Source organism: Atractosteus spatula, chromosome 7 (genome assembly GCF_055471065.1).
Source record: "Atractosteus spatula isolate fAtrSpa1 chromosome 7, fAtrSpa1.hap1, whole genome shotgun sequence".
NCBI lineage: Eukaryota > Metazoa > Chordata > Actinopteri > Semionotiformes > Lepisosteidae > Atractosteus > Atractosteus spatula.
The window spans coordinates 55,673,737-55,686,403 of NC_142712.1; the positions used below are offsets into that span (position 1 = coordinate 55,673,737).

Genomic DNA, 12,667 nt, shown 5'->3' on the forward strand with positions numbered 1-12,667 from the left:
TTAAGTTGGAAAAATATCAAGTTTATAAATTGTAGAGTGCAAAAAAATACCAAAGAATCAGGTGGTGAGGCCAGCCACAAATTGGAATTCTCTCCATTGTTTTTGAATAAAATACATATACAGTATTTATGGAACAACTTAATCAGATAGTGAACTTTTTCTTGAGAGACAGTCTACACAACAGCTCTTTAAACATCAGCTCAGGTGTGGTTTGCCATAGCGGCATGTTTTCAGGTTTGGCTCAAACACACTGGGAAGAGCAGCTGGGAAGAGTAAAATGCTGTTTACTTTTGTAACTGAATGTGACACTGACAAGGGCCCGTTTAATGAAGATCGGTCCCCTGGGACTTCTGACAGTAAAACAGAAAACATAACCTCTCAGCTCAACGCAAACTAAAAAACTTAAGCACATTATTGGCATAATATTAACTTTCATCATTTCTAATACAAAATGCAGATTACTTATGCATAAAAGTGTATATTCTACAATACATAACATATTACTGTTTAAAAAATCAAATTAATTTATTTTTTGCTGGAGGTCAGAAGGAACACAAACACCTCATCAGCCATTCAAAACGGCTCACCAACTAAGGACAAAAGGTAGTCGGAAACTGCAAATCACTATGACCATTCTAACCTGCGCAGCCTCAGACTGGACTGGAAATTGGAAGAGCTCCTATCAGCAAAATCCCCAGTGCACTTCCTAAAGACCAAACAGGCACTGCCAGATGTTTAGCCTACCAGAATAACAGCACGAGATACACAGTGCCCCTTCGAAATGCCAGTTCATAACCAGTGCACCAGCCTGTCAGTACTGTACTGTACATCATGTATTCAAGAGCACCATCTGAAGGTGTTTTTAGAACGACTTAGTGTATTACTTACTTACTAATTGTTGGTAAAAATCCACATTATTCATTTTAAATGTCTTAAAATATTTAAAAAATATATTTTATTCTAGTCCACTTTTAAAAGAGACATTGAAAAATTGAGGCAAAACAGCATTGTCTTACTGTAAGTGCCTTACTTGCCACCAATTGTATATGCAAAGACAGACCAGAAAAGCAGTACAGGTGTGCAGACATTTTGGAAACTAACACAGAAACCTGCAGATACATAGGGGAACCTGTAGACTTTTAACATCATGTAGTTAATACATTCAAAATTAAAATATCAAGTCATTATATTATTAAAGAGTTAATCTACTACATTTTTGGTAAGTGCTGGAATGTTGTATTATTTTATGCATTCAGTCTATGGGTGCACTACTTTCAAATGCCCTGTACTTACTGTAGATTTTGAAACAAAAACAAAATGAAATGTGTGCCTGTTGCCTTTCTTTCAGGAAATGGCCGGATGAGATTCCAGACAGGCCTTAGTTATATTTTTATTTGCACGCACTGTGACTGTACAATTGAAATGACATTTCATTTGATGAAATGATTATGTTTTTATCCATATGCTGGTAACGGAACATATTCACCACTTCCAAATGCTTCCCTCAGAACCTTTAAACCTAGGTTAATTCACAGACCCCATTTGGAGTCTACTTCCTGCAGAATGCCCAGTTTGAGTAGATAAAAGAGTACCTTGACTAGTGCTGCCATCTGCTGGTGGAATTTTCAGGCCACATCTGTCTGAATAATAATAATAAACAACTTTCTTTTATATAGTGCCTTTTAAAGGTGGCTCCTCAAAGAGCTTTAGAGAACGACAACAACTCAGCTATAAAAAAAACTGCACAAGATATGCTCATTGAGAATACAGAATGAGAGGAGACGGCAGATGGGGGTACTGAATACAGTAGGAGCAGAGGAGTCAAGAACAGAACCAGTTAAGTAAAAGCTCTCCTTAAGAAGAAGGTTTTCAGCCTAGATATGAAGGAATTTAGGGGTTTCTCTGATTCCCTTGGGAAGAGAGTTCCAGAGCTTGGGGTCATAACAGGAGAAGGCCCTGTCACCCATAGTGTAGACGGGCTTGAGGGACAGACAGGAGACCAGAAATAGAAGAGCGAAGGTCGCGAGGTGGGGAGGAGGATGGTAGTAGCTCAGACAGGTACTGAGGTGCCAAGCCATGCAGAGCCTTATAGGTGAGTCTGAAAGCGCTTTCCTGAGTTTCATTAACTGAAACATTGCTGATGATAAAGCACGCACACAACAAGCACGAGTTGATGCAAGCCTGTTCCCTTCTCTGAAGCTTTGGAATTCCCCCTGTCCTCCGCGATGGGATACCAGTCCTTTTCCAGGCTCCAGGAAGGAGAAATTGCTTAATTAATCATTTTTAATTTCACAAGTCACAAGAACAATTTCTGTAGGTCACAGACCTCCAGATACTTGCAAGGCTTCTTATCATTTTTTAATTAAAGGCTGAGAACCATGAAAAAGGTTAACTGCACTGCTGACTAGTGCGATTAGAAACGAATTTCAGTTTTTATAGAAAACTGAGATGCAGCAAAGAAACAGAAGATATGGCAATGGAGTGCCCCAAACGAGGTTTGACAATCTCTGCTGGAAAGGGAAGTGTTTTATTGTTTATGGAAACTTATAACATAGCATCTGGCCTTACATACATTACCCAATACTCAAAATACCAGGTATTACAATACATTCGGACTCAAGGTTTTAGGATGACACACTCTTTAATTATTTGATTGATATTACAAATAAACTGCACTGAATTGCTGGTACTCAAGTAACTTTGCTACACCGAGATTCTTTCATACAGGTATTCTGTATCTGGTAATAACCTATTACTTCAATCAATAAGGACCTGGGTCAGGAAAACAGACAGAAAGGTGTTAAAATATTTATTTAAAATAGTCTATGCTGATATATTAAAGGTCAATAAAATACAATAATGATGACAAATTAGAAAATAAAATGTAATTCCAATTGTTTTCTCTGTAATTTAATATGAAAACAGTACTTCAATTAAGCTTTATAAGGAAAAAGACTATTAGAACTTGTCCCATAGTTAAGCCGTGTATTTTTTTTTCATTTTTAAACTATATTCACTTTGGCCATTTCATTACAGCTTCTTCGGAACCTGACACAACCTTGATGTAGTGCTGGCATTTACCTTCCCACACTTAAACTGAACCAGCCTGTCCAGATCACTGTCACACAAAACATTCAGATTTAAGTTTAAATCTATTACATGGATCGCAACAAATGTGAGCTTTCATACACATGCAGTCTAATCAAGATTCTTAACAGCAATCTCAAATGACTGACACTGCCTGTCATCAACGAAAACATCTCCTAACACTGCATTACACTGTCACTTTTCAAAAGTCAGCAAATTTAATACCCCTGTTAGTCGAGCAAAATATATTTGTTGTCTCCTAAACAGACAATTCACTTTCCTTCTTAAGGTATGGTAGAATTACCTTACCATATGAATTTAAGTCATTTAAAATTTCATAATGGCATCAAAAAGTATTAATTATTTTTGTTCTTAACAAGTCCATGTGACTGATGAGTGAAAGGGTTGGGTGAAATCACAAAAAATGAAAAAGAAGGGTAAGAAATTAAAGGGAAATGAAAAGTTTTTTATATCAAACAAAAAACAGGAAAAGAAAAAATTCAAAAAATAACATCTTGCCCAGGACAAAAGAAACGGCCCTATAGAAAATAAAGAACCTAGCATATAATGTTGATAAGTTCTCTTTAAAACACAAAATATGTCTCTCTAAGGTTGTGAAAAAAGAAGTACTATATTAGCACCACCATAAAAAATCCAGATGTCACAGGTTAACTTTGTGGCTCAAGATAAGGTACAATGGGACAAAAGATTTAAACTGCATAATGAATATAATCGAAGTCTATTAAAAGCATAAGCCTTATACTGGTAATTCACACAGTATCTTGAGTGTATTGGTTATGAAGACTTTCAAAACACAGTAAAAGACGGAAAATGAAACCTTCTCTCTGCCTTCTGTTCTGTAGAACAGAAACAAGGGCCAGTGGTGGAGTGTGAATTAACTGTGCAGAATAACAAGTCTGGAGGAGCAAAGACTTTTACATCCAGTAATACTAGCTGGTCTGAATCCCAGCCATGCCCAACGCGACTTATAATATCCCCATGAAACGAACAAAACAGAAAAAAACAGCTGGGACAGGGCTACTTGCATAAAGTAAAGTAACTCCTGTTCTTTAGCATGGCAAATACTTATAGAGGACAGGAGCAATACAAGCAACACCCTTTTGAGATTCCCCATACTTAATGAAGTTTTCAAATTTAGAGAAATACTAAACTGCATCTACATTGACACTTTATTTACGATGATGATATTAAAAGGGTTCAATACAGAAAGGAGCCGAATCTAAGCACAAATTTTTTAATCAATGGTCTGACTCTGCGACAAGTGCTACAGCGACAAACAAGCCACCAACTAAAGTAGCATTTACATGGAATTACTTCTTCCCTGCAACCACACATTTCAAATGTGGATATCGAAATGAATTAAACAAAGCACTATTGCACCAAACTGACCCTCCCAGAGGTCATCCTTGCACTACAAGCAAATGTTGAGTCATGTTGCTTCGAATCGAATTCAGTCTGATAAATTGACAATCTGAAGTGGCATTTGAAAAGTAAACACATTTTACCCTTACTAAAATAAATCTGCTACAGTTTGCCGTCAACGCTGCAAACCTGAACCTGAACGAAAGTTGAATGAATTTTTGGCAAGGAGTTCCATCTACTGAATGGAAAAACAAAGTGACTAAAATGTTTTCAAGGTTGAGGTCAAAAGTTTTAAGCGAAGGTCTTCCCTCCTTAGCCTTGCCTGCAGTTGCTTACAACTCGCGGAAGGACAGACTTATATTGAGGCCAAAAAATAAAAAAAACTTCTCTTAAGTGCTATGAAAAGCTCCGCAACTTCTTTTATGCCTGTTACTGAAGACTTTCAGAATCACCAAGATGACAACAGATAACATTGTAAACAGATCAATTACACATTAATAAAATATTATTAAATAAAATGGCACTCTCGGTATTAAACTGCAGTCTAAAAAAATACTGAAATCTTTATGGCAACAAAATCTCTACACTCATATCACATCATAATTCCAAAAACACAAGACAGAAAACCGAATCACTCAATGCAAGATGCAGAGAGAAGGGTTTTGCAGGGCCTTGAGAGATTTCCACTCTATTGTCTATCAAAGTATTTTTTGTGATATGTAGGCAGTGGAAATCACACAGAATAATCCACATAAGTACCTTATGACTGTCTAGCAAACACAAAATACACGTTACAGAAGGAAACAAAGTCTGAGAAGAGTGTCAGTGGAGCAAAAAGGCCTGAAAATTGTGGAGGAACCCAGCTTTAGGTGTCACTGTAACACAGAGGCAACAGAAGAGGTTATTATCTGGGAAACATCCTGGGCCATCATTATGTGCCCATAGTTTTTCTGAGGAGTGGATGGGTTCTGCCCTGAACATCTAATCCCCCGCTGGGGGTTATGCCAAGGCTCTTTTCCGTAGTGTTTGAGGTAGGATCGGAGTGATTCACAAAGCCAGCATCCACAGCAGTCCTCCCGCTTTCCTGCGTCTTGTAATACACCAGGTAAAATATTGGCAGGATGATGCCTATCAAAAGCATGACCAGCACAGCGTTCCACCACCGGATGCCCCAGTCTGCCCCGTAGCTCGCCGGCGCCTGCCTGCCTGCAGCTCGGGGCGGCCCTCCGTGGTCGTCCGGGGGGCACGGGCCCAGGCCGTCGCTGGTCTGGATCAGCCTCTCCAGGTCCTGGTCTACTTCTCTGAGGAAGTCAGTGCACTCCCGGGCATCGGGACTGCCAGCGCTGTGTGCAGCTGGAGAGGGGGAGGGAGAAGGCAGGGGACAAGGAGCCCTGGAGGCGCAAGGCGGCGTTTCACCCAGCTCCGAGCTGCATTCCGTGAAAAGGCCATGCTTCTTGACGGGGATTCGAATGGACTTCAAAGCGTAAAAGTCTTGCTCCCGAATTAGGTTGTTCACTCGCTTTATGTCGGCCACCTGCATTTCGAAACAAAAACAATACAGCCATCTTTTTATGTTAAAACGTAGCTTGCTCATCACCTTTTGCACTCCTAAAAATCTTCTCCCATGGTTGAAGGAGGGAAAGAAATACTCCCCCAGCGGTGCCCCTCCCCCCTGAAGAGCTCCTCCCCCTCCACCTCCCCAGCAGAGCCCCTCCTCCTCCTCCCCCAGCAGAGCCCCTCCCCCTATCCCACCCACAGACTCACCTTGCAGCCGTACTGCAGTGCCAGCTTGTTGAGGTTGTCGCAGTGAGACACATCCCGCTCCAGCAGCAGCAGGTCCCCTGCCCTCTCTCGCTCCTGCCTGGCTGACTCCCGGCCTCTGGGTCTCAGCTCCGTCACACTGAACTCCTCCTCCTCCTCCTCCGAAGAGTCCGCAGGGTGTGCCGCCCCGGCCCTGAACAAGTACACCTGCCCATCCCCGCAGGTGTGGACATCACCTGGGGGCAGGAAGGCTCCGCGGAGAGGCTCCCCCCGCCTCATCGTGGCGACAGCACCTGGGGAAGAGAGCAGCATGGAGCAGGGGGGTAGAGACAGGAGGCATCTGAGCAGGTCCCGCTCCAGGAAACAGCTCCTAGAAGAAGCATGGACACACAGGGGTCTGTGCCTCAGGAAGCACTTCCCATTGCTATCCCTGAACACAGGGCCACTTCATCTCCACCTGGGTCTCAAAGCACGCTTGCTCGAGGGAGTCTAAAGCACACTCTTCACGGGGTGAACCTTCCCCGGCCACTGACCACATATGAGTTTCTACCAGCGGAACGAAGCAGGAGTGAAGTAGTTCAGGTGGGGAGCTGCGTCAGCATGCGTAGGCAAAGGAAGAAGTAATGGGTTTATTCCATGCTGTCCAGACATCTGAAGAAGGCTCCACAGCCAAAATGTGTTTTCTTTCTTCTCTTTTCAGCATGGAATAAACCAATTACGTGTTCCTAAGCAGGAGTGAGATATCTTAGTGTCTGTGTCTGAGCTGGAAACATCAGGAGAGGAATGCAAATAAAGGCTTTACATGAGGAAGAGAAGGCCATTGGTCCCATCTGACCTGTTCGTTAGTAGTTAACTGAGCCCAGAATCTCATCCAGCCTGGTTCACGTGTCACTGTTCACAATCCAAAGCACACTCAATATTAAATGTTTAAACGCTGCAAAGCAGATAGTGGTGTTGCCTTACAAACCCTAGTTTAACTAGTACTTTTCTTTACCAGTCCAAGGTGCACCACTTCTTGACGTTGTATTTATTAAACCCACTACGTAAACATTGCTGCCTTTTTGCAGTCATCTGCTGCCGACAAGCGGACATAAAATGTTGAATTATTTACTTTAACATGAATGGCCCGCCTATAGCATGACTTCTCTTAGCACAATCATCCTTAATACGTGGGAACTTTGGCGAAGATTGCACACTGTTATTTCTCGATTTCAAAATCTGTGAGTCAGTTTTCTTCGCGTTTCACACCTTAGCAGCGCACAACATTGACTGTTCTCCATTCTCTCATCTCATCGTTTGTTTGTTTTTTTTTGCTGTACAAAAGCCCTGTTTGAAAAAAACAACTCTTTGAAAAACAAAGAATGCATTTGACAAACTTTCACGCACCATGTAGCTCCAGTTCTGTCACGCATCACCTTCAAGTGAAAAGGCCAGCTCCCTGCCACAAGATCAGCTAACGTGGTTATATAATCTAACAGTGTCAGCTAAACGTGCTGGTCACCTCCCGGGGCTTTTCGATGTGTAGCAGCCGGTTTTTAAGATCACTGATCGCAGTTGTCTACACAGGAATGAAATCAACTCACATCCCCGTGAACAGCCACAGTATCACACAAACCCGTACTTGATGTGGGCAACTGTGATGTTACTGAAACCTCATTCATCTATACCTCTCCTATTCAACTAAACCTATATATGGAGAAACAAACACGTTTTAATTACGAAATGTATACATGTAAGATTAAAAAGGAAAAAGTGAAACAGCTCTTCAGAATGTAACACAACGCGCTTCTCAAAACTGCAAACATGATTACTGACAGTACGGGATTTACCGTCTGACAAGCGTAAAATAATAACATTTGGAACAAAGTCGGGTGAAAAAAAGTCATCTAAGCAAATCTGTTCAAGTTACTGTAATTGTTGACCAAACTCACTTACCTATTTGGAGTAGACTACATTATCCTATAGGACTGCATCGTGATACAAAGCTCAGGCACACAGGAACTTGATGGTAACCCGGCGAGAGAAGAAGCGGTAGATTGACAAGGGTTGAACCAATCACATCTCAGGGATGAGGCACGCTATCCAATCGCAACACAGCATGGGCGGGACACTTCCTCATCAGGTTAGAGTGTGTGCCCAGACTACGTGTCCTGGCAATAAATTAAAGTGACAGTGATTTCATTGTCTTAAGTAAAGTAAGTCTTTAAAAACAGATGACCTATGAGACTAACTGGATTGTGTTTCTCCAGGTCCAGGGTTGCAGACCTTGTAAAGCATGCTTATGCAATTCAGCAGAATTTCTGATGAGAAAATTATTCTGTCTGTTTTTATGTATTAGAAATATACAGTATGATTGTTTATATGTGAAATGTTTAATGACACATTTTTCTTCCGTCATGCAAAAAGATCAACATTTATCTGCAGTAAAGGTCCCAGCATTTATTTTTTCTGTATAGGTCCCAGAAAGTTAACATGCAGTTCTGAAGTTCAGTGTCAGTGTTCAGTGAAGACGGCACAAAATTGCATCTGGAGGTGGAGACAGATGAACAAGGCCACTGTCTAATGGGCTCTGCTCACCTTTCGTGAGTTTCCCACAGGAGAGAGAAACGGTTCAGGAAGAGGACAAGCCTCAGGTCCCTTGACTCACAGCTCTAGGGTATAAAATGCAGGCCTCTTTCAGTTCACCTTCAGCCACGTCCTGCTTTCTCATAGTGGCGTTCTGGTTTCCTGGTTCATTTGGCCAGATGACTGTCCCTCAAACCAAGTGGGTTAAAACCACAATATTGATATTCTGCAATCATCTTCTTGGATTTTGTATCTTCTGAAATACTTAGTTTATTCCCTTTCATACTGTATGCATTATCACAATATAATAATAATAATAATTATTATTATTATTGTAACCTCCTGGAACTGTAACACTTCCCATATCAAGTAAGAGGCTACTGTAACTATACTTGAGACTGGTTTCTTACCCTTTCCCTGCCTCCAGTGACCTTTGGTCCTTTACATCTTTGCTGTTCACAGCAGCATGCCTGACCTAAAGGCCTGCCTCTGAGAAAGGCATGCAGGTGTTTTAATTATTCAGAATTATGGGATATATGACCATGTGGATCATAACTGTGGTATGACCCTAAAAGAAATTTAAGTGAAGAATCACTGAAGATATTTCCTTTTAAAACACATTGTTTACAAAAATCCAAATAACCAAGTTTGTTAGACGTCCTGAAATACTGCAGATATTTTGTTTAAACAAGAATTCTCTTTAAACAACTCCCCCGCTTTCACAATCCTGTCCACTGGGCACCAACAAGAGTGAAGAGCTGACATTCTCAAGGTATCCATGTTTCTGGCAGGTAACAACTGTATATCACCCTTTCAAGAACAACAGCTCTGGCAAATTATTTTCAGATTCCAAATTGTTTTCAGATATGTTTTCACAGACACATCAACTCAGGAGCAGGCCTCCTCTGGACAGGCGCACATATCTGTGTTACACTGTATCTCATGTTTATGTTAATGCATGGAAAGCAATGTATGAACAGGAACAACAGTAACAGTAACAGTGAGCCAGTAGTGTGGTAATGTAGTTCTTTCTTCATGCCCACCAAACTCTTTAAGTTGACGTTTCCTGCAGGGCAGAAAGTACAGTAGATGCTCATAAAGGAGCAGTGTGGACAAAGTGTGAATAGGAAATGAACTAAATGAAGAACTTGGAACAACCAGAGATTCTTTGCTCAGTTGATTCTTATTAATACTGATAATCTGTAGAGCTTGAAGGAAATGGATATAAAACAATCTAGTGAAAAATAAAGCACATGCTAAATTACTTTTGAACAGCAGTCATTTTAAATCCCTTTTGCCATGATGTGTTTGTTTCCCTTCAGGGATAAATCCTTGCATGCAATACGGAATTGTGCATACAGCCCCTTTACTAGATATTTTGTCTCTCTTTCTCTGTAAAGCCATATCTGTAGGACATCTTAAAAACAGTGTTAGCAAAATCCCCACAGCTTCAGGCTCAGTTTTCAACCTACCACAGCACTGGGCCCTGAAAGAGTATTTACGAGAAAAAGGGAGAAAATTGACATTCAATTTGGACATTTTCACATAGCTGGAATATAGATTTGTCTGTTGTTAGTGTTGAAGAATGTGCATAATATCATCTGTGTGACCATGAATAAGGATTTCACTTTCAGATAAGTATTATTAGTATTTATTATTATATTATTATAGACAGTGTTAGACAATTATTTAAGCTTTTATTACTCTAGTGTAATAGAAATTTCCATATTGTATATAATAATATGCACTGCTTTATCTTACATTTTGTTGTTATCAAAATCTATACATTAAATATATATAGGATAAATATTCAAACTTCTATACTAGCATCCAGAAGGATGTAAGTGCTGCAAGTACAACATATAGATGTCAGAATAATCAGACACAAGAAGAGCTTCTAATAATAACAAGACCTGCAAAGGACATTATGCAGCATCACTTTAAGAGAAAAAGTCTAATTTCAAAACTGTAATTTGGGCAGAACAATGAAATAAAAAAAAACTATAGTCTACTTAAAGTAAAGCAATCTAGGATTGTTGTGAATAACACTTTGTTGTGGCTGTTAGGCTCTAGTCTGGGCTGGGGCTCCATGCTGAGTTGTGTGGGTTTAATCTGGGTCCTCATGTTTTCTTTCATCTCTCAAAGACATGCTGGCATATTCATACGTCATGTTAAACTGTCCACTCCATGAGAAACAAGCTGGGTACCCCTCCCTGTTTTTCTACTGTCCCCAACATGCCTGGGAATAGATTCCGATGAAAAACAATCTAGGATTGCCCACATAATGGCTTCAGGGCTTTGAGGAAGCTTTGAACACAGTAGTGTAACTGCTGAAAAGATAAAGGCACACTGTACATGAATGACCTTTGAAAGATATTTTCCAAAGCAATTATAATTATAATTATTATTAAATAAATATTATTTGTGTTTTCTAGCCTATTCCATTTATAATTAAATACAACACGCTGCTACTAGGGCTTTAAAAAATCTGCTTTCTTTTTTAAAGTAAGGTTTCTCAGAGTGAATATATCATTGCAGAATATTTTAGACATCAGCATAAATACAGGATGAATATTTCATTATGTTGTACTTTAATGTTATTGTGCCAATCCCAGCAATGTATATAATGAGTAAAAAAAGTATCTATTTTTTATTAAAAGAAAAGACCATTATTTTGTCCATTAGATGGTGCTATTTATCCATGAGAATTGCATCTTGGAACTGCTGTCAAAAGAAACCAGGCAAAATTAAAAACGAAGAGGTGGAAAACCTAAACAAAAAGCAGATAAATTGTATTCATTATTATACAAACAAAAATAAAAGAAATTTCTAAATATATGAATCAGTTCCAAATCCATCATGAAATGCTGCACACATGGATTTGCGTGTACAAGTTATGGAGTCACCTTCCCTTATTAACAAGAGAGTGGATGGCCTTCGAGGACCAGGGAATCATATCCTGTCCACTGCAAGCGAATATGCGATATTGGTCCCTGCAAGCGAATATGCACTTGGCACTTAGCACCTGGTAAAGGTCAGGTGACAGAAATGCAACAGAAGCAGGTCACAAAAAGCCACTGTACATGCATTTCTTATTTAATGCCTGACTGCTTTAGACTACAACACACTCCTCTGAACCAAAATGAAAAAGGTAAAAAGGCAGTATGCATTTGTCTGTGTTACAATTAATTAGATCAATTTACTTTTATAGTATTTAAAACAATCTGACAGCCTTTTGGTTTTCTTGTTCCAAACCATATTTGCTCTTCAGTTCTTACTGTTTCCTAGGTTTACTTAAACCTTTCTCCTCTCACCTCCCACCTCAAATTCAGAATTATTCATCACATTCTAACTGAGCTTTCTAACAACCTTCAGTTTCCTCAACACTGCCATTAAATCTTTTCCTAACCTGAGTTCTGTTTTAAAATGATATTGATATATTGTTCCCTGCAATGGACTGGCGTCCTGTCCAGGCTATATCCCGCCTTGTGTCCGGTGGGACACATCACTGTCACTGCTCGCTGGGACAGATTCCAGCTTCCTCGCAATCCTGATTAATCACAAATTCTTTGTCCAAAAGATCAGCAGTTTGGTACCAGGTAATTTATGGCATTAATTTATGTTGGTGAAATATTGTACTTTTACTATGCATTCACATATGGCAAAAAATAATTTCATTCTAAATTCTTGCCAGGAATTTCATATTTGCAATGTCCCTACAATCTAAAACCCAATAACCTTTTTGTTTCAAATTTGTTGTTCAAATCTGGCTGATACGTTCACATGGTTTTAAAAGAGCTTTCAAAAAGATTGATTTTCCAAAAACTCATGTACTGCAGTTTTCATATCTGTGACTGTGAGCAGCCCTTTT

At 39.8% G+C, this 12,667-nt stretch overlaps 1 protein-coding gene across 1 annotated transcript; it reads right to left on the minus strand.

The window, feature by feature from the left end:
• Positions 1–2,795: 2,795 nt before the first annotated feature.
• On the minus strand, positions 2,796–8,241 carry lysmd4 (LysM, putative peptidoglycan-binding, domain containing 4). The gene is made up of 3 exons (XM_088919860.1): positions 8,167–8,241; positions 6,235–6,524; positions 2,796–6,004 (listed from the first exon to the last, which is right to left on the minus strand). Exons 2-3 carry the CDS (start codon positions 6,508–6,510, stop codon positions 5,402–5,404), a joined length of 879 nt encoding a protein of 292 aa, XP_088775986.1. The 5' UTR covers positions 6,511–6,524; positions 8,167–8,241; the 3' UTR covers positions 2,796–5,401.
• Positions 8,242–12,667: the final 4,426 nt, after the last annotated feature.

Excerpts from the sequence above, each read along its gene's own strand:
- lysmd4 (XM_088919860.1), bottom strand. The coding sequence starts at position 6,510 with ATGAGGCGGGGGGAGCCTCTCCGCGGAGCCTTCCTGCCCCCAGGTGAT. Across the intron at positions 6,005-6,234 it reads CACTGCAGTACGGCTGCAAG|GTGGCCGACATAAAGCGAGT; the intron begins GTGAGTCTGTGG and ends TTCGAAATGCAG.